We start from the raw sequence: 22590 nt of genomic DNA on the forward strand, positions 1-22590 counted from the left end.
AGCTGACAGACGAGCATCAGCCCTCTATGTGAAGCCAGCAACAGCCTGGAGCTCCATCAGACTCCGCTTTGCTGTTTCTTCTTGTGCTTTAACACTGACTGTGATGGGTGACAGATTGCCCCCAAACTGTCAATGAGGTAAATAGCTCCCACTCCTGCCCCCCAAATCTGTCTTCAGTTTCTTTTATGTGTAGTTTTTGATCTTTGTGTCTTGTTAGGAACCAGCTAATTCTGGTGATAGTATTAGGTCAGTTAGGCAGGTATTTGCTCCTATTGGTGCGTGGTTTGCAGAGTATCATCAGCACCCTCTGAAAAGTACTGAGATCAGCAAGAAGGCTGAATCCAAGTTCACTTCTTAGCTTTGTTTCAGAGCTGGAGCCTGTATCTGAGTGGAAGCTGACTGCCATTCCCTAACCTCTTCAAGCTGCAGGAAAGTCTTTACAGCTTTGCCTAGCTACCACCCTGCCGAAAAGCCAACAGCTTTCCAATGTTTGGCCAGAACAGGACTCCACTCCTGGCTGCTCCCCTTCTCATCACATACCCATCCCTTGGAGGTACCATTCAGAGGACCTCCTGTGGACTTATCCCAGTAGTTTGTACCTCTGGCTTGTGAGCCGCACGCACAGGGGACTTACCCTACAGCAAACAAACAGACACAACGCCAATACAGTTTGGAATTATTTACTTGTGGTGATTTACATTTTGTGCTGTAACATTAGACACAATGGTTGAGTCTCATGCTCTTGTTTGTGCTTTGGACTGTGCGTACAATATAGTCTTGACAAACAATATCTGCTCTGTACAATAAACACATTCAAACACTGAAGGACTGAGTAAGCAGAAAAGCCTTCTCATGCTGGAAGGCCACAAAACACTATTTCACTTTGCCGCTATTGTTGTAGAGTTTGCTATTACCAACACAAAATAAAACAATATAAAGTGTCAAGTATTTATATTTGCTCATCATGCTTATCTTTCAGCACACGAACCAAATTCATTTTGAGACATAGTTACATTCTGAAACACAAAAAAGATGCTGCCAAAGCTCTGCCCTTCAATCCAATCAAACTTCAAACTGAGCTCCTAAAGAGTGCAAGAAGCGTGGTCCAAGCTACCTTGGCTCCCGGATTTAACTAAACGTCATTGTGCTTAACTCAGACCCCTGCTACTGATACAGTTTTTAAACTATTTCCCACCATATTGCTGTCTATAAATCATGTGCTTGCCAGTGGTGAAGAACAGTTGAGCTGTAACGCATAGTATGCAATTTACAGCTATTGTGTCTTTATGCTGCAGAGGTGGCAGCACTGATGTGGGAAATAACTACACGGTTTGCCTTTTCAATGGTCATCACAGGAAGCAAGTAATTAAAGTAACATCCAGTTTCCTGCACACCATTTGATGAAGATCAGGTCCAGAATCTCAGATTCACACACATCAGGAAAATTTGGGCAAACCTTGAGCTGTATTTCTAGAGCCCAAATTACAACCTCCTCCATTCCAGTAAAAAATGTGTGTCTTGGGACACTACTCCCACAAAGTACTGATGACAGATGCTAAAAAAATGCAGAGTACCAGCTCCGAGGGCAGGCCAAGGCAAGACAACATATGGCTATCTTCTATGTTTTGACCAAATAGCACCTTAATGTAGCCACAGGTTACTTCTTCTGGCCTCTCAGTTCCCTCCTGTGAACAGGTCTCAGCAGAAGACCAGCTTTCTCCCAGGGGATGCTGGATGCAATACGGGAGCTGCGTTTCTCATTCTGTCTGACAGCAGTAGTCTCGTTTGGTTTCTGCGACTGGATGAGGAATAGTGAACCCCCATCCTCAGAGTCCCTGTCCCCTTTGTGAAAAGGACTGCTCTTTTTAACCAGATTGACTGCATTTTTTCCTTCCTCCTTACTTCACTTACAGCCATACTTGCACATTCATGTTAGTGGGTTATAGTAGGCAGAATGATCTGTGCAGCCGCTGAATCACCACTGGGGAATCTAAATACCTGGCTGCTTGGTCACACACAGAGCTTAAGAACATTAGTTGTCATAACTGCTTTTTTTTTTAGCTTCTTCTGGTACAATGCAGTTTATAAGCAGCAGCCCTTAATTTCAGACATGTCAGTCATGCTCGCTGATATTCCTGTATTTACAGCTTCAGGAACTGAAAACCATGGAGCTGTCTGCCTCAGTTCTCTGGCAATTTTATGCTGAAGTGATGCTTTTACTGCTCGTATTGCTGAAACTACTCATTATGATGACACTGAGGATTTCCAATACTTTTTGTTTATATTTATAATAACAGTAACTGCGTAATTCATCTGCCTGGGCCTGTCCAGCTCCTACCGTGCCAGGGCTCGGGGACATACAAGCATGGCTAAACATGTGATACAGGCAGTGGGTTACCTGGGATAAGGGCAGGGCCCTGGACAGGTGCAGGAATGTGATGACAAACAGCCCCTATTAACAGAGTTCAAAAGGGCCCGGGCTGGGCGTCCCTGCCCCTCCAGTACCACACGTACGCAGCATTCCTTCTGCTCATGGGAGCCAGCACCCTTAACTGCACTGCCTTTTAGTCCCTGAACAAACGGCACTCATTAAACCAACACCTGGCAGGTTGTTAAGACTGTGGTGAATGCAAAAAACATTCTTCCCAGGCTAAAATGCCAGAAAAACAGAAAAGATCGAACCAGAGAGATGCATACATTTGTACTGCTCTTCCCCATTTCAATTCTGATGCAGCAAAGGAGGGAACAACACCAGTCTTTAACACCAATGCCACCACTTTGCCCTAAGAAAGTTTTGTATTCATCTATATATACATCTTTTTCTGCGGTAGAAGAGGACATTATTCTTTTTCACAGCAAAATCAGATTTCAGGGGGCTATTTCTTAGATGCTGTAGGATTGCTATCTAATTACAGGGTGTGCCAAAATCACCAGGGGCAGAGGCAGATAATGCTGTTTACAATCAGTCACCAAGACGTTATAAAAGGCTCATTAAAATAAGGAGGCAGAACTAGAGAAATCTCTTGGCAGCAAGACAAATATTTGGCCCTTCAGGCTTTCAGTGCCAGCCAAATAGCACCATACCATGAAGTTATCCTTCTTATCATTATCCTAAAAAGAAAGAAGAAAACTGCAGCACTGCCAGAAAACTACAGGTAGAGCAGGCCAACATGACAACAAATTTTGCACTTAAATGGAAAACATTATTCCAAATCTATAGGAATACATACAGACAAATCATGAACATAACTAGGATTGTGTTGAAGCAACTAGTAAGAATGCTCTATCAACTAAATCTCTACTGTGTCTAGTTTATTCACAGAATCCTACATCTTTTTCTTAATAAATAAAAGCCCATAGAGCAAAAAAAATAAATCAATTCTGTTTTTGTTTAAATCCCCCCTAGCCAGTAGAGCAATATCAGAGATGAAATTATTAGTTATGAGTCACTGACATATTTTGCTTTTCTGTGTGTTTGCTTGGTCAAAGCTGTTTTTACCACTTTCTTCAAAGTGCTCCTGTAACTTCTGGCTACACCACCTATAATGGGAATAGCAGTGTATGGATAACGTTTTCCAGTGTACATTGACCTTGTTGATTTGTTCACAGAGTTACATCACTGAGGTTGGAAAGGACCTCTGAAGATCTCATCTTGTCCAACCCCATCCCTGCTCAAGCCAGGGTAAACTACAGCAGGTTGTCCAGCACCATGCCCAGTCAGGTTTGAGTGTCTCCAAGGATCAACAACCTCTCTTGGAAACTTGTTCCAGTGTTCGATCATCTTCACAGTAAAAAAGGATTTTTTCCTTCCTTCCTTGCTTCCTTCCTTCCTTCCTTTCTTTCTTCCTTCCTTACTTACTTACATGTACTTCCCTCTCTCTCTCTGATCTTCTCCAAGGATCAAACTCAGCAAGCTTGCTGAGGGTGCGCTCCATCCTGTTGTTCAGGTCATTAATGAAGATGTTAAGCAGAGTTGGTCCAAATACCAGCCCCAGTCAGTAACAGTGAGTGGCTTCCAGATGAACATCACCCACCCCTCTGTTCATAAACTTCTGTGCCTGGCTCTTCAGCCAGTTTTCAGAGACTGATTCTGGTTGTTTTCACTTTCTCTATTTATTTCTATTTGAAATAAATTAATTTATTGAAATAAATTTATTTCTATTTGAAATAAATAGAGGGACCCTCTAATAGCTGACCCCAGGGAATAAAATGTTCTCAGAGTTTTTCAGTGTTACAAACCATATGATTCTGTTCTCAGATTTTTAGATGTTTTGTCCCCATGCATGACCCTCAAAGCCGTGTCTACTACTTGAAATAAAGTGGTAGAACAAACAGTGTGTATTTGAGGTCATAACATCATTGCTGCCAATTCCAGCTTTTCAGTCCATCTAGACAATAAAAGGACAGTAAACAGTAACATTTAAGCCATGTCAAATCTTGAAAGTGTACACACACCAAAAAAAAAAAAAAAAAAAAACAGCCCTAGAGAGTCTGTCTGGTCAGTGAATTCCTTCTGTCTGAAAGTGATGAAATAGATGTCAGTTCTTAAGGGTTGTCTTCAAGTAATGCTGGTATGAGGATTTGAGTGTCATAGTTAACTGTCAAACCAAAACCATCAATCATCTGCTAAGGTATGAAATGATCCCACTTATTTTGTCTAGTCTTAGATGCTGCCTGGAATATAATTAGTGTATTTGAGACTTTTCCAGATCAGAAATTCACAAACAAAAAAATAAATGTCAGAAAGCAGAAGGATTTGGTCCAAGATTTTGGAGGTAACATCCACAATAACTGTTTGTCCATGTTTAGGGTCTTCCTGGGTGACATTATAGAAAGATAGAAAATATGGGTATTCTGTCATAGGATCATGAAACATTCATGCTTTCAACAATTTTTATGAATCTTAAATCTAAGATATCAAACACTTTAGGAAACAAAAGTGAAGGAAAGTATTTGACTTCTTATTTGGCAGTGTTTGCTTCAAAGGTTACACAGGATGATAGTATTGCCTGTCTCTCTTCTTCCTCTGTTTTCTCTATTTCTAGATATCCATCTACAGTAAATTGGTCTATGCTTCCACATGGCTTCTCTCTTTCCTTCATACTATTACTTTGGGTCAGAAGTCAACATTAATGTCGTGATCTTCATTTCTTATGATCTTATATAGCATTATGAAAAACTGTGGCTGGCAAAATGGCTGCTGCATGTTTGTAATAATGGAGCAGGCCCTCACCAGTAACATGGGTGACAGTGCCAGGTGCCAAGAAGCAGCTTAAATTTCCATGATTCCTCTGCTTCCCTCTGCTCCTCTACAGAAACAGGGACCTCACAGAAATGACAATGGGCAGGCTAATAAAAGTAATTCAAACCATCTAGACAGCCAAGCCCCTGTTTCAGAAGACCACTTGATTGGGTGAGAGATGGTCCTCTAATTAGATTTCCAGACATTTCCCTGGGCTATCATGAGGCATTCTTTTGGCAGGAAATCAGGGAGGGTGGCCTAAGAAAAATGCTGTGCCAGGCCACTTCGTGGATGGGAAGGTGGAAGGTGAAATGCAGCTTACTCCTCCACGCTCAGAGGCTGGGTGGAAATCTGGTTGGCAGTAATCATAGTGTACCTACATGTGGAGCTGGTGCCACATGGCAATTTGTCTCCTGGGATTTCTCAGCATTTCTTCCCAGTGGTTCCTCTCCGTTCCTGTGACGTGCAAGCCTAGGCTGCACTTGCCGAGCACATGGCTCTGCCCAGCAGCATCCTGGCTCAACATTTCCAGCTCCACACTGGAGGCACGCAGCAGCTCATGAGGCACCTCAAACATGATCATCTCGTTCCAGACAGGGTTGATCTTGTGTTTGGCACGTTTGGTCTGCTTCTTCTTTAGCTTCAAGGACTGATGCCTCAGTGTCACCTTGACAGAAACATCTGTGGAAGAAGCAGAGAGAGATCATGCAATAGAATGAATACAAGGGAAATTTAACTGATGACATCAGACTGAGTGAGAGAATATGATCTTGGGGGTTTTCGTTTTCACTTTTAAAAAACACTAAGTCTCTTCAGCTTTCTAAGCCATCCTCCCCACTTTCTTTGTAGGCACAGCAGAAAAAAATAATCTCTGTTTAGTGCTGTTCCACTCACTATTCCACTCACCATTTCCAAGTAGATCTTTCAGCTGCTTGGAATGGAGATTTTTAGCCTTAATAATCACCACAAGCAGGCGGTTAGCTGCTGGCAGGTAGCTGATTGACAGCAGAACCTCTCCATGGCCTGTAGATGGCTCCTGGAAATGGAGATACGGGAAGGGTTAATTTTTGATACAATCTGGGCCATAACAGTAAGAAAACTGACTACTAAAAGGGGATGAGAGTAAGGTCATAGACTGACCACGTTGTCTCTCTATCTCTACAGGAGTCTTTTCCAGTTAAACAGGATGAGAATAAACCAGAAAACATGTCTGAGAGGGATCCTTCACTCATAAGGCCCAGCTCACGTGGATTACCTCCTTCCGCTGCTGGAAAGCAACTGCTTCCCAACAGCTACTTTTTGTGTCATATTTAGTAAGAAGAAAAGAATTTGGGACTGAACTGTTGTGTATATAGGTGGATACTTGTTTTAAGAGAAATTATCTAGCTGTCCTTTATTTATATCCCCTACTTCCATTACTGCTTTTCATCATTCACTTGTCATTTGTGTGAGGGGGCTCTGACCAGACATGGAGGCAGGTTCCAGTAACTAACTGCCAAGCAATATCTTGGGGGTTGTGCCACACAAACATACTCTGGAGCCAGTGTTGAATCTTCTTTAACCCTTATCTGGTATTAAAAAAAAAAAAAAAAAAAAAAAAAAAAAAAGAAGGCCTAAAGCCCTCTGTCAGTTTTACCTTTCCTTCCTGGCCTGTCCTCCCTCAGCCTGTGAACAGCCCTGCTGCCCAGGTAGGATTTCCTCTGGGTCAAATGCTCTGAACAATCAAACATTCACTTCAGGAGGCCATGCTTTGTTGTTGTTGTTGTTTTGTTTTGTTTTGGTTGGTTGTTTTTTTGTTTGTTTGATTTTGTTTTGTTGTTTTGGTTTTGGTTTGTGTGGTGCTGTTTTTTTGTTGGCGGTGGGTTTTTGTTTGTTTGCTTGCTTGTTCTGTCCTTTTATTCCTTTCCTCCTGTCAGCAATTGGCCTCTTAGCCTCCTGACCTTTCTTCCCTTCACTCGCTCTGCACAAGTATCGCCGTAGGCAGAGCAGGAGGGAAACGATCGCGCCGGCAGAGGCTGCGGGCCTGTGGCGAGGGGCGAAAGGGAACGGCTGCTCTCTGGTGAGTGCGAGCTTGTGACAGAAATCTGTTTTAGTGTGTGGTTAACGACCCAGAAGAGTCACAGAAAGGCAATGTCAACTCAGTAGACTCCCTTTGGACTCCTTAGCGTGATCTACAAGCTTTAGGGCAGACAGGCCTTCTCCAGGCCATTTCTGTGCTCTCCACTTGACGTTTTAAGTGAGCCATAAATATTTCAAATTAAGTTTTCACCGGGTTTCTTGCAACAGGCAAGGACAGGCCCCCTGTATGCTCCCTGTGAGGTGATTGACTCTCCAGAAAGCGTGGCTGTCCTCAGTGTCTGCTTTGAACGATTTATTTGTCCTGCACAAATCAGGGGGGAGGCCATTAGCTGGGAAGCCTGAAATTCAATCCCAAATCAGCACAAGTAAATCTTCCTTCATACACTCAGGTAGCAAGGAAAGGCTTGTATGTGTTTCACTTACTGAAATCCTGTCCTAAATGCAAGTGAATCTAAAAAAAAGAAACACAAAAGCAGAGGCAGATTTAAGTGGCTCTGTGTCCACGACAACAGAGTAGGTGTTTGTACATGGAGGGACCAATCCAAATACCACCTCAATACAAGAACACAGTTTCAGGCAAGTTATAAACTGCTTTTTTTGCTTATGTATCTGCCCTGTTATCTCACCAAGTCTCACTCTATAGCTCTTGGCTTTAATAAGGTTCTTGTAGCTCCAGGAACAGTTAGATATAGTAAAGGCTGAAGGGTAGAGAGAGGGTGGCAGGGGGCTGTGAATGCACACATGTACACACACATATTGTACACACTCATTGCACACACACATCACATGTTGTGCTTATGGCTTTTTAGCCTCTAATGTTCTGATCAAGTTCTTGACCAGCCTGTATCCACATGAAACCAAAACCTGTAATGGTTGGTTTCTGCTGGATTTTTGCATGAAGAGACTCAGCCACAGGTACTTTTCCTTCTGCCTCTTTCTGTTGTGTTTGTTTGTTGTTTTTTTTTTCCTTGTAAATTCATAACCAGCATTTTGTGCTACAGCCTAGCGAATTCACACAACTGCCAGAGCTTCAGTCTTCCTTTCTGTGCTCTGAGGATAACAGGCATCAGGGGGTCATCAGTGAATTACGTGTGCAAGGCACCATGAAATCACAAAAGGGAAGGTGCTATGCAAGCAGCCGCTATCATCACTGTCATTAGCAAAGCAGTGGGAGGGAAGGAAGACAAGATAAGGATATCAGTCTGCAGTATCTATGTTTTGCATTGCTCACAGCACTCCATGAATTCCTGAATACTAATTGCACTACCTGGTTAGCTGTAAGCTTCCCTCTGAGCTTTTCCTTGTGTGGGAGAATTACCGGGAGGCTAGGAATAAAAATTCTGCAGCGCACAGCTTTTCAAGGAAATGTCAGACTTTAAACAAAGCCCGGTAACTTTGTTCCTGGATGGATGCTGTCAAAAATAGCTGCTCTTTTTTGATCAGCTCTTCCTCACTCCCTCCCGCTCTGGTTCTCAATGAATGATTCAGGATCTGTATATAAGCTATCTGTGCAATGGTTGGCTCTCTCAGGTCCCAGATGACGCAAATTCAGCTTTCACTGCACATCCTCAGCTCAAACTGGGGCACTGTTCAGCAGTACAGTTAGTGTTAACCTTGTGCTGTCAGCCTGGAGAAGTAATGAGTGTTGTCCTGTTTCTGTGTGTACCCTGAGTACCCAGTATGTCAGGACTTTATCAGGAGTACGAGTGAAAAATGACCATTGCCATGGACTGGCCACTTCTTGAGTATTGTTTACAAAGCAGATACTACAGTAGATTAGGGGTCTGGGGATTAAAATTCTTATGGTTTATATTGGAATGGGTTTGTTTTGGTTTTTTTTGGACCTATTTCTTGAAGCAACAATCTGGGATCTCAGTTCAACTTACAGCTAATAGGTACCTACTTAGCCTTGTGCTTTATGAAACTGATTCAGACCAACCATTTATTTCTTCTGCCCCTTTCTCTGCCAGAGTTTTTTTGTGGTTTGTTTGTTTTTTGTTTTTTGTTTTTTTTTTTTTCAGAATAGGCAGCCCTATTAGCATTCAAGTAGTGATCAGATAAATTAGCAAATCAGAAACAGTCTACTCTGTGACTGAGAGCTCTCATCCCCAATGGTGACCAGCAATATTTTTATTATAGCAGGGTTAGCAACAACGCTAACATTATTTTGCATCGCTCACCTTGTGCCATACCAGAGTACAGTAGGTATCTGTTTGTAGCCATGTACTATAAGCAACAATAGCAGTGTCCTGCTGCTGTGTTGTTAAGCATATTGCTGCTGTTAGAATAATCTAGTTCACTGCAGGGAAAAGGTTCCTGAGGAAATTTGCTTGTAAAATGTTAATACAAACGAGGCACTCCCTGTACATACTTCAAATACTGTTGGAATCCTTTCCCTTATTTTCCATGTCCATGCGACTGGGAAGATGTGGATAACAAAAGAAAGACAAGTTTTGTCATAAAAACAAAACAACAATGCCCACCAAAAAAATAAAAATTAAAAAAATACAATGCAATGGGTGATATTTTGACATCAGCCAGAACAAATAGTGCTGCTGGGCTGGTTGTACTGAGGAGCAACTGCTCCTTGTCTTCAGTTCAGCATTTTGGTCCCATCAATGTGTTTCAGTTGTACAGCTGAGGGCTCACTCAGTTGCTGCCATGTACCCTACCCCACCCAGCGCAGCAGAGTCCCTCCTTCCTGCTCTGTAGGCTCAGTCTGGTCGCTGAACTTTTGCTACCACAATCCCTGCATCGTTAACACACAGAAACTCACGTAACTTCTGTAACTTCTAAACACAGACTTTGAATTGCAGATATCAGTGTCAGATTGCCATGTAATTGAGGGAGGGGGAAAGGGAGCTTTGGCACACGTGCTGGGAGTTGTAGATGCAGGGACTGGGTTGATGGGCTTTTGACTGCTTTCTGAAATGGTGAGGTCAACACAGAGCAGTGCTAAGTGACCTCTGCAGTCACACATCACCTGGCCAAACCTGGGCCCAAATGAACAGAGCCACCCACCCAAGGACATGCAGCTGTTTTGGAAGAGGGCATCTCTTCTCCAAAAAAAACACTAGAGTTTCCGGTCTACCAACACAGACTTAGTCCGTACCTTCTCTGGCATCTTTAGCCTTTCCCACTGGGCCATCCCAAAGGAGTCCTCTCTGTCAGCAAGGCTCAGTTTGAGTTCCCCCACAATGCTGTGTCTGGAGAACTTGTCGCAGTTTCTCAGGGTGAGAGTCAGTGTCCCCTCAGGCATCTCCTCCTTGGTTAATGGGAACCGCAGGACCTCCTCCCAGAGGGTGTGCAGCACCTTCTTCTTCAGCTCTGTCTGGGCTTCAGCAATGCCAGACTTGCTCACCAGCGTGCCCAGTATGTAGCAATGGCAGCCAGCATCCTGGTCACCACTCATTCTGCCATGCATAGCTGGAAAGGAAGGATTGACTTTAAGGACCTCTCATAAAAGACAGCCCATAAATATTGGTGGGTAAATTGCTTATTTTATAAAAGCCATAAAATAAAACAGCCACATAGACACTGACTCCAGTTCCTGCTTGCACAGGGCAGACTAAGCCATGAGTCCATGCTGTAGTGTTTTCCTCATGGTGTACAATGTCTTTGTCCTTCTGTTGCTGCAGAAGGATGCTGTTGGTGTTTGGGAGACCATCAGCTGAGCTCAAGGAAACATGCTCTGTTGAAGATGCAGAGCAGCAATGAAATGAGACACAGCATGGCACAGAGACAGGGAGCTCCCATTTACCTTTACCTTGGCGCACCAAGAAAGCTTCTTAAAAAGTTTTAAAAGCAGGATTGTCACTCATAGGTGTCAGAGATGGGAGAGAGCTCTCTCCTGGCACATATCCACACCTGCAGGCCAGGGTGGGATATGCCTAAGGGTTATTACATTCTGCTTGTCCAGCCTCTGGCAAATAGCTCCTTCAGAAGCCACCCCACAAAGATCTGTGTCCAGAGGCATTGATCCCTAATTTTATATCCCTTTTATGTTGAAAAGTCTAGACTGAGAAAGGCATCTTATGCTCCTCTTCTGCATCAAGAGAATTACACTGCCTTCTGTGCAGCAAGAGGAGCACTCCTTCCCCAGAGGGGTCATGGAACAGCAGGACTCCGTGGGCTAAACTGAAGTCCCTGCTGCAGTCAGTCTGAGGAGAGCTGTTCCCGAGCTGCCAGGCCCCACGGAAAACTGGAGTCCCCTGATTTCTGGGGGAGAGGAGCTGGAGAGCAGAGCAGACACAGCTTGGGTGGCACTGGGGCACCCAGGGAGGAGGAGGCTTGCAGGAGAGCCATGCCAGCAGCCCAGGGCATCCACCCTTCAGGGCAGCAGAGGCTGTGGGATTGCTGCTCCAGTCACTCCACAGCAGCAGCCACCGCTTAGCACCCATTCGATTCTCGCTTCAGAGGGTGTGATTTGATTAGGCTTCCACAGAGATCTGCACTGTGCATGAATTATTCAGTCAGCTTATTTTACTTTCCCAGAGGAACCGATGATGCTCCAGCCCTGAGCAGGGAAGCTGTTACGGTTGTCAGTCTCCACTTCAGAGAGTGTCGCAGAGCCCAGCCGCCCGGACAGAGGGACCTGCCTCAGGGGCCTACAAGGTAAGTCTGGTGTCTACAACTCACCTTCTGACTTGGCCTGAGCAAGAGGCAGTAGGGAGCGGGTCATGTTGAAGATCAAAAGTCACAGAGAGGAAGGAGACAGCAGATCCCCTCCCTTATCCCCAAAGTAAAAATTAAATAAGAGGTGGCTTTCTACCAGGGCTGGGACTAGAGGAGTCCATCCTGGTTCCTGCCTTCTGCTTCTGAGCTGTGCAACTGATTGTTCCCAAGCTGTGCCCTGCACTGACATCTCGAGGTATTTCTGTTCTGCAAGTGCAGCTGCCAATGAAACATCCAACAGTTCTGGGGAAATATGTTGATTTTAATGTGTGAGGGGGAACTCTCTATAAAATCAGGTATCTTGTACCTTCCAGATAGGGAATCACTCGTAGCAGATCTCAGCCCCTTACCTTCCAGAAGGGCCACACACAGCTCAGCTTTTTGTTGATCGTACGTGAGGGAGTAGCGCAGTTCAGGGACCTGGTTACAGCTGGCTGCCCTCTCGGGGTTCAAGTGCTCCGTGACACACACATCTTTTACCACACCTGAAACTGAAGTAACCCCATTAGCAAGCAAGTCTTTGCCTTCCAAGGAGAACAAACCCGCCATGTCTCGACTCAACTCTTCTAAATGTCTTACTATGCCTGCACTTTGTATGCAGGAATATCGCTTATATTCCTTCTTCCCTCACCGAATCTCCTTCTTGCTCTCTCTTCGTACACTTTCAGGTCTTCTACAGCACCTGGACAAGCTTTCTGCTCTCTTCACCATTGCGTGCTCTAAGTTGCTTCATATGTTCGCTCTTTTACCTTGTGCCTAAGTCAAGGTGCTTAAACTACGCTCTTGTTTTATATAGTTTTTTGTTTGTTTTTAACTACACTACTGTTTTTATTGTTTTGTTTTGGTTTGTTGTTTGTTTGTTTGTTATACACATTGGTGAATTGCATCTTGTGTTCTTCTCTGCATTAATTCAGACCTCTATCATTTATTTTTTTTTAATTTAACTCTACAGTCTGTCATGCAGAAGGCCAATATGACACTTATTCAGATACCACTTAACCAAGCTGAAGATTATGAGCTTGGGAAGCTTTGAGGCAGTTTCTCCACATCTGATTTTGAAGCTGGGTACATACTTCATATTGAAATAAAGCAAATGGCAAGACCAAAAGGGGAGCCACCGCTTTTTGGTATCAAAATCTATTGTCTGCGAGGTCAGTTGTGACTCACACAGACAACAATAATGGTACCAGCACATTTCCTCTTAAAAGTCTCAGCCATGGTCTGTATCTGTTCAACGTGGCACCAAGGAGACTGCAACAAATCTGGCTTAATTTCATCAATACTTGAGCTATGAAATCAGGCACAGAAGGAAGCAAACTTGTGCTGTTACCAGCGCAGAGAGGCTCTTAAACCAACACACTTATGTAAAGCTTTATTCTACATGCAGCAATCATCCTTCAGGCTCTCCACCCTGTAATATTCTTCCTGACACTGAAGGATGTGGCTCAGACAGTCTTTTCCTCTAATGCAGCTGCTTCCCATGGTACTCCTCGCTTTTGCATACTCATAAGTCTCAGGGTGGAGGGATGCATGTGGCAATCCTTTTCCCTGAAGGACAAAAATATAATCTCAAGCAATTTTAAAAAATAAATGCTCTAAAATAAATCATGACAGATGGCATTGTGCCTCTGGCAAATCTTCAGTAAGGTTTTATTAATGTGGTAACACGGTAACCATAAGAGTCAATTATGCTGTTAAAAAGACAGCTGTGAAGGTAAAAATCAGTATGGAAGCAACCCAGACTAGCTGCCAGATGTATACAATTAACGTTGCATTTTCTTGTATGCTCCAGGAATCTTATGTTCCAGGCTTTGGCATGCTACCATTCGGGCTGGCTGGAAAACAAGAATTCTGTTTGGTAAAAATGTCTTAAGTGTCAGCCCTTGGTTTCACTTCACATTACAACAAACCAAGACCATCTCACAGAACTGGTGGAAGTAAAGGAGCAAGGAAACTAAAGTACAGGTTTGAACCAATGCTGCCGATGTCCCTGAGAGGGACAGTTGCTGGACAGCTAGCATTTCTTCTGGAGGAGCAATTCTGCCTAATTTTGGCCAGGTATTCCACCCATACTGTGGCAACTGCTCTCACTAAAACTTCACACTAAATAGATGTTTTTCTACAAAATGCCTGCTTCCATTAAGACAGATTCTTCAACACAAGAGTGCAATTCTTGCACATTTAGAGAAAAAAAAAAAAGTTTCAATTATGTCAATTATGTCTGAATGTCCTGATGTGCTTCATGATTACTTTCTATTAAACACATATATCTAAAATAGAACTCACAATGTTCATGATAAGAGTGAAAAGCACCCTATCTCTTCATTTCCATGTTTATTTCTCTAATTACAATCACATTATTCTCAAAAGTATTACAGATCTACACCCAGAAAAGCAATCTGTAGTCTGAAGACCAAATGTTCTTACCGTTTTGAGGGAGAACAAAAAGCTCTTCATTGACTTGTATCTTCATCCTGTTCTCATCCAGAACAGTATGTTTTCCAGTAGCTGGTTCTTCTGTTGTCTTCAAGGAATATTGTGTGTAGTTAACAATTTCAGGTGAAGTTACCACTGGTTTGGGGCCATAAATGTTGGGAAACTTCAGGAGTGGTCGAGGCTGGACTGGCTCTGCCGTTTTCTTAACATTGAACTGAAAATCAAAACGTTGTTTATTACTTTGCACTAATTCTTCTGATTCTTTCAGTGTTAAACGAGCTGAGACAAAGGGAGAAAATACAATGCCCTTGGTCATTCTTACTGTCATTATTTCTTTGGTTAGAGAAGCTGCTGCCCAGATTTTCTTGCCAAATCTGCTACCCTTCTACTTGGTGTACATCCTTTCAGAGTCACTCCTCCACAGATGTTTGGTTGCAGTAAGAAACATCTGTTGTTTCTAAGGACCAGAGCCCCACCTGACCCTCAGACACACAGTTCTCCTTTATTATATAGGAATCGACATTTTGATTTGTCTGAGTTTCTTCTTAACGTTTTATTTCCCTGTTGATTGCTGACCATGGTATCAATGGAAGAGCTTGAAAGATGGTGTAATGCCCAGGCAGACTGGAAAAGGTTGGCACAAAGAATTATGTTCTCCTCAAACAATGAAAAATGTTTTAGTGGAATGTAACAGTCATGTTTTCGTTATGTCCCAGGAAAGAATCCCCTCTGCTCACAACTGAAATCATTCCTGATTCATTTATATTTGAATTCGTCAATAGAACAAAAGCTGACTAGCAAATGGCTGACCCTCTCATCAGATTTTAGTAATGTTTCCAAAGCATGAAAGACAAAAAGGAGAAGTAAAACTGCCATTTTGGCTGATTACTGTGCAGAGGGATTCACTCCAACCCCACTGCCTGCCAACCTATTCTGCACTAAGTTTAGAGTGAGGGAGAGCCAAAAGGCATTCGTAATTGTAATTAAAGTTTTTCATTAGTCTCATTGTTTCCTGTTAATAATGAATGTAGATGATGCCCTGAGGCACTTGTCTGTGTTGGGACTTCGTGGTCCCAGTTCAGATGTCCTGAGGGAGCATACCTATTCCTTAAGAAACAGAGCTGAAGAAAGAGAGCGGTCTTGGACTGTAGCTCTTTCGTCATACCTTTTTTTTCGTCATACTCTGCTTGGCACTACAGTTATATGGACTTGACAGTGGTAAAGAGCTAATTAGGTCAGAGACGCCATCTTCTCAAGACAGCTGGTACGCTGGTGTTTAGGAAGTCTACTACATAACAGCATTTTCTCTTGTCTAATTTCAAGGACTCTGAAATAGGTGTTGAAAAAGAAACACGTCATTGCGTGCAGATCCCCACCTAGCATTCGGCTGAGTTTAGATATTATGTAAGTCATACAGTGCTGGTCTATAATAGAAATGTAGTGAGATCCCTCTTTTAGAGAAGTGAGCCTCATCAGTACTAAAATACATAGGAAGTTTGAAGTTACTTATCCGAATTTCACATGCTGTTTTCTATTCAAAATTAAAACAGACCAACCAAAGAAAAGTATGTTAGGAAAAGATAGAAAATAGCTTGAAAAAAAAAATAGGTCATTTTTATTCTGCAGGGACTCCTAACATGCACAAAGTACATGTCATTGGCAGCCAGTGCCTGCTGTTCTTTCTCTCCCAAACCCTCTGTATAAGCGTGCTGTCCTGCTAGCCACTGAGCATCACACCAGATCAGCATGCCTGGGTAGCTGTGTGCAGGAAGCACTTTGGGACCCTTTGGGATGAAAAACACTATACAAATGCGAGGTATTGTTAATATAATCTTTTCTCCACTTACTAAAAGCCAGACATTTAGTCAGGAAATCCATCAGCACAGAGCAACTAAGAGCTCCACTGGGTCTAAATATTCTTCTAGTCTGTCTGCTCTGCAGAATTAGAGATGAGAGACATATGCAAGCACAGTGGGACTAGCCCACCCGCTCTTCCAACTGCATCTGCTTCTGTTTATTATCTTTGCTGCCAGCTCTGTACCCAAGCGCTGTCTGCTAATCTAGTTACAGAGCAGTGTCCTATGGAAGTTCCCTTTGCAAATCAACAGCGATATCTTTAATAAAGAAAAACTCATACGGTTCTGCATAAAACGTGTGAAAGCAAGGAAAACAAAATTAGCTAGGAGGCTCCAGCTGACCCTTCTGGTCCCTGCCCAGCATCACTCAAACAATGCACTAGGCTGCTGCCACTGCTGGATGTTTTTAGGCATGTTTAATCTGCACCCATTGCTGACACTTTGCAAATTTACAGCACTTATTAATTGTTCTGTAGATGTATCTTTGTGTTTGAACTCTTCCTTCTCAAATATGCAGGGCATGTCCATGGGGAACCTCTATCTATAGCAAATACAAGCATCAGTGTCATGGGAGACATGCCAAGTGGATAAAACGCAGTCTTGCTTCATCTTTCTTTTGTCATCTCTGTTTATCAGAATCAGTGGCCCTGACAGGCTTCAATAATTAAGTATGCCAAACACCGACTAGGACATACAGTGTACTAATGCAGTTGGAAAAAAGTCCTGACAGGACAATTTATAAACATAGACAGAGATGATAAAACTGAGACACAGGCTCAGAACTCAATTTGAGATTCATTCCTTCAAGGAGTATAGACTAATTCTGAATCTGTGACAGGAGAATGAATGCATGTTCCTGGCAACAAAGCTATTTTAATTGGAAAGAATTGTTAAACATACAGAATATGCAAACTAAGAACATTTTGCACTTTCTCTGACAGAATGTTCATTCGGCTGCTATAATTTGACCAAATTTCTTTAAAAAAAAAAAAAAAAAAAGAAGACAAAACAACAAAACAGTAACATTAGGAGTCGTGCTTCGAATTAGAAAGTCTACAATACTGAAAGCATGCAATCATTCAAGAAAGAGTGATGCACTGAGGGTATGTTGAATAATTTAATTCTATATTGGTTAAACACTGGATTAAGTTAAGGCAAAACTTGACGAGTGTAAAAATGTTGTGAGGACCATAACCTATGATGTGCTGGGTACTGCAGGTTTAATTGGACACGAGGGCTTAACTGGACTTCACGGTGACTTAGTAGTTATTTCAGTCATGCAAGAGAGATGACAGCCTGAAGGACAAGCTCCAGACTGGATTAATACTTTACTAAAATATTTCCCAAAAAGCTGTGTAAAAGAAAACGTCCATTCCAATGATTGAATTAGGGTAAAGATTTAAAAGTTTTTCAAGCTCTTTCAAAAATATCATGTAGGAAAAAAAGGTGGAGAAGTTATCTGTAGGTAGTTTTGTCCCAGACACTAACAGCTAGAAAAAAATGCTATGCAAAGTGATGTGACTGTCAAAGTTACACATTTCTCATTCATTTTAACAGTAAACATGGAAAATCTCAACATTATTGTGCATCCTGCTTTATACAGGAGTACACTTGTATGGGTTAAACAAGAAAGGAGGCTAGAAAGGACATGACAAAACTATTAAAGAAGATAGACAAAAACTATTGAAGAAGACAAAGAAGATAGCAGGTTAAATTTTCCTAGGAAAATGCAAACCAGTATTGGCCATGCTTGTGGATGAATGCTCAGAATTAGCAGCAATTTCTGGAGAAGTCCTAAACTCAGTGCAGATGTTCAGCCATGGCCAGTGGAGCCTACTCCCATGCCCAGTAAATAGAAGCTAATGTACTGCTATTCTGCGCCAGCTTTTACAAATACAATTAGTAGACTTGGTCTTCTTTCCTCAGAACAAACTGCAACAGGAGCATGAGGATGCCAGGGCTCTTTGCTGAGAGCCTAAGAGCAGTATCAAGAGAGAGACTGAAAATGTAATTATAAGCATTACAGAGAAGTTCAATTAGGACTCCCGCTACACTCCTTAATAATACAAAAATAATAGGCACCTCAGATAATTAAAAGGCAAACAAAGACTTTTATACAATGGATCATTGGCCTTTGGACTTGGCTGCTCTGGCATAACATTTGGTTGAATGGCTAGATAAAACTGAAAAGGATTTAGGCACATAAAAACACCGAAAGCAACAGCCAACAGGTAATACTTTCAGAGACTGCCCAGTGCTATAGCTCCTGCTGAAGACCTTAGTCAACCGGAAAAATCAGTCCAAAATTTCCATTTGAAGGACAGCTTCCAATAATAAGCATACCAAAAGTGTCCTGTGATTCCCATTGCTCTCTCTTTCAGTAGGCTCAGAAATAAATCAGGGGATTTTTTGGATTATAACAAGACAGAAAGACACATGGGGATGCCTGACATTACTGGTCCATCACATTGCTCTTACTGTAAGTAAAAAAGCAATTCAGTGTGATGAGATCATTTGGTCCTCACACTCCAGATTCTCACTAGTGTTTTTATTATCATTTCAATGCCTGATTTTAACTTCACACACAATTAATTCCCCCAGTTAGAGGGGCAGAGGGAGGAGAAGGGACGATTTTCAGAAGAAACCAGCTGTTGACAGGGAACTATCCTGCAGGAACCATAGGATAATGTGAATAGAGTCAGAGAAATAGCTGTTACAGGAGATCCCAGCAGGAGTCATCTCCTCTTTACAATGCTGCGTGCCACCTGGTAAAGTCCAGCCTTCTCTCCTCAGGAAATGATTTCCCTTGTGATCTCGCTTGACAGCTGAGCAGCATTTCCAGTCCTCCTCCCCTATTTTTGCCATTAGCAGCTTTCTCTTTGGCAGTGTGGCAGCTGTCTCCTGCTCTGGTAATTCTGCGGGTCACCCAGCCCCTGTCTCTGTGCTCCCCTCAGTCCTCCCATTAACCTGCTGTTACATCCTGAACCCGGTAAGCAGATAAATAAGCAGAATAAATCACACGCTGAGTAGCCTAAGAGAGAAGTTGCATTCCCACCCTCTGCATTTAAAGAAAAATCACAGAGTAAAGAAGAGATCGTGTCTTACTTGTTGGGCTGGCTGAAGCACACTGGGCTTAGTATTTTCCATGTCCTCATCTTGGTCCTTTTCTGAGAGTCCTTTCCCAGGTTGCTTGCATTTGCAGAAGCAGGTGAGACCGCAGAGTGCAAGGATGCTAGTTGCAGTCCCTAAGGTAGCCCCAAGGGCTATAATTGGGGCAGATAAAACCATTGTCCTGAGCTGCACAGAAACAAAAAGCACAGAAAACCTGTGACTCCTTCTCTTCCCTGGGAGAGCAGCTCTCACACATCCACTGTGATTTCTAGCCTGGCTTCATTCTCCTTGGAAGTCTGAAAACAATTCTCTTGTGCAGCAAAGAAAAGGGACCAATCTAGAGACAGAGATAAATCATCCCACCTTTGCTAGGCAACAAGGCTACCTTTCTATCCTGATGATGGAGTTTCTGCTCCAGGTCAGGTGGAGGAAATAGTGATTGTGGTGCCTGCAATCTCCATATAGCTGCAAACAGGCAGTTTTCATTGAAGCCTGTTCTCCAGCTCCACTGGGAAAAGTCTGATGTGTGATAGAGAGGAAAGACGTCAGCAGAAGGGGCTGGGCCTTGCTAGCTAACTCACAGAAAGTGCATCCAAATGTTTAATCTGCTCTCTAGCTATCCTGATGTCTAGCCTGCTAATTTGCTCAAAAGGTTATTTTTTTTTTTTGCTGTCTTAAGGTAAAGATAGTGATTGCCAAAAGGTGCTGGTCTGAGAACCCCAGTTAGGATTTCACTGCATGATAGCACTACATAGTCGGAGCAAAGCCTGTGTGTATGTCAGGCAAAACTTTACCACTCTTCAGAGGCTGGGGAATGAACAGCTGCAAGAATTAAGCACCGTCCCACACCCCACCATCTTCCCCTCACAGCACAGGGTCTGCGCCGTTTGGAGCTGCTTTCTCCAGCATCAGTGCGGAGCAACACTTCTATTCAAAAAGGCAGCTGAAAATCCGATCAAACAAGACACACTGGCACATATGCTGCTTCCTCTGGAGAGGATGAGAGAGCAAACAACATATGCTGCGTATTAGTCATACCGCTTACTACACCGGTGTGAGGCAGTGGGCTGATGAGCAGAGGAAAGGAACCCACTTGAATAGACCTGAAGGGCCACACAGCCCTCTCAGGCAGCTTTCTCTTGAGGTGAGAGGGTGACTGATTTTCTTTGACTCATTTATTTTTTCCTTCCATCACAGCCTGCCTACATGTAAATCGGGGAAGAGGCGAATCAATGCCGTTTCTCAATGTGTTTTTTGTGACATATGCAACCATTTTCTGGGTCAATTCACAAGGGGTACCTAGTGGCCAGAAGATGATCATAATTCTGGGTCACTATATATCTGGGCCAGAGTGGAACTAGTAAGCAAGAAGCAAAATATTCCTTATATGGCTCTGGAAAAAGTAACCAGTTCTGCTGGGAGTTTCTTTGTCTTTCTATTTTGGAATGCAGCTGCTGCCTGTGGATCAGGGGAAAAAAAAAAAAAAAAAAAAAGTGAACTACATACATAAATATGTTTAGAAAATCAGTTTTTTGGATCTTTCTGCAGCTCAGGTTTTGACATGAATTTTGTATGATTTTTGGTTCTTTACACCTTAATCATTACCACTCACTCGGCATTTGTTCAATTGTAGATGACATGTTCACCTCCTCGCAAAGCTTCCCTCACACATCCAACTCTCCCTTTAATTGTTAAAGATTCCTCTTTAACACTGCAACTCCCTTATGGATATACTGCACATTGCATCATCTTGCCTCCTGCTTGCCCTACAAGGTTTGCCAGATACACATCTTGCCCCCCACTTCCCACCTCCTTTCAAGAAGAGAATCACGACAGACTCCTTAAGGAGAGACAATTCCCTGCTATGCTGCTGAGCCTGTGGAAATTGGCTTTTCCAGCTCAGCCCACAGCAGGAAAACCTTGAGCTTTGTCTTCTGTCTATAAGAGAACATAAAAGTGGTCACACCAGGCCAGTAGTGGGAAGAAAATCACATAAAGGGGATGGAGAAAGTCTGACCAATGCTTTCTTTGCTTCCTTTTCTTCTTGGCTCAGGAGCTTCCAAAGCCATGAAGAGCATCCTCATGGTCACTCTGCAGATCTGAACTTTCTCTGACACAGGAAGACTTTTGCAACCATTTGCTGACTTAACTAACACATGCAGCTACTTCATTCAGCCCATAGTTATGCAGGTAATGCTGTAATCATAGTACAATGAGGTCTTATCTTAAAGAATATGCCATGTCATCAGGGAGTTCTACCACTGATGTAGAGAGGTAGAAGTAAGGAGTCTGAAAAGGACTGGACACACTGCTTAGATGCCTTTGGGTACTTTCTCAAGGTGCTAGGAAATCTAACAGAGCTAAATCAGAAATCCCTGAGATTTGGAAACAATATGAAAAAGAAGATGCTGTTAAGGGTAGAAAATGTTGACAGAGTGGAGAAGCCATTCAGCCCATCCATGAGATGCATTTTTCATGTGTTTGCTTCAAGCTGTTCTGAGAATTATATAAAAACTGCTTGCAACAGGCTATGGAAGAAAGGCCAGATAAAAATCTCTCTGCAAGATAATAATTTAATAACATAGCTCTCCAAGATGTTTTCTAGCAATTCATATATGAAGTTTCCCTTGCCAGAGATTATATATGGTGTGAAATGAAAACAAGGAATGAAGATACCATATTTTAATAAATAATAGCCATGCAGCAGCCTTTTGCTGCTATTGCTAGGGAAAACAAAACAACTCTTGCTAAACATTGAATATTAACAGTATGCGAGCTCTTACAAGCCAAAAACTGAAGAATTTTTTGTGTGCGCTGATGGATGTAACTGGTACAGATACATAATTTAACTGTAGCCTTGGCACATACAGTCACTGCATCTATCTATAATCATTGCTTATTTTCAGCACATGCTGTTCTAAAAAATTTGCACCATAAATGTATTTCAAAGTCAGGTTTACACTTGCTGCTTGTTTCAATACCAAATAATACAGTTGCTCCTTTTTCTTTAAGGCAAAAATAAGCTAAAATAAGGCCAGGCTAGCAACCTTCCTTGCTGGCCATTCATGTTGCTGATGCCCAGAATCACCCTGCGTTTTTATTTGTCATCTCTGCCTTTGGAGAGAGACTTGCAAGGTGGAAAGATGAAAGCTTGTATTTGCAAGCTAAACTTTATGGGCAGATTCAGGACTG

At 42.7% G+C, this 22590-nt stretch overlaps 2 protein-coding genes across 3 annotated transcripts in view; both read right to left on the reverse strand.

Annotated features, from left to right (window-relative positions):
* The window catches only part of TP53I11 (tumor protein p53 inducible protein 11), a 168790-nt gene extending 149246 nt beyond the window's left edge, over window positions 1-19544 (reverse strand). Inside the window, exon 1 of the mRNA XM_068684737.1 lies at window positions 19539-19544. The gene's annotated coding sequence lies outside the window, so the exon portion shown is untranslated. The remainder of the gene's footprint in view (window positions 1-19538) is intronic.
* On the reverse strand, window positions 665-20067 carry SYT13 (synaptotagmin 13). Of its 2 annotated transcripts, none has more exons than XM_068684723.1 (6): window positions 19393-20067; window positions 14423-14645; window positions 12346-12486; window positions 10434-10747; window positions 6149-6278; window positions 665-5923 (listed from the first exon to the last, which is right to left on the reverse strand). In XM_068684723.1, exons 1-6 carry the CDS (start codon window positions 19573-19575, stop codon window positions 5619-5621), a joined length of 1296 nt encoding a protein of 431 aa, XP_068540824.1. In that variant the 5' UTR covers window positions 19576-20067; the 3' UTR covers window positions 665-5618. The 2 variants fall into 2 exon arrangements, with proteins under 2 accessions (XP_068540824.1, XP_068540825.1); XM_068684724.1 differs by having other exon boundaries at window positions 12346-12480; window positions 19393-20066.
* Window positions 20068-22590: the final 2523 nt, after the last annotated feature.

This window comes from Anas acuta, chromosome 5 (genome assembly GCF_963932015.1).
Source record: "Anas acuta chromosome 5, bAnaAcu1.1, whole genome shotgun sequence".
Lineage (NCBI taxonomy): Eukaryota > Metazoa > Chordata > Aves > Anseriformes > Anatidae > Anas > Anas acuta.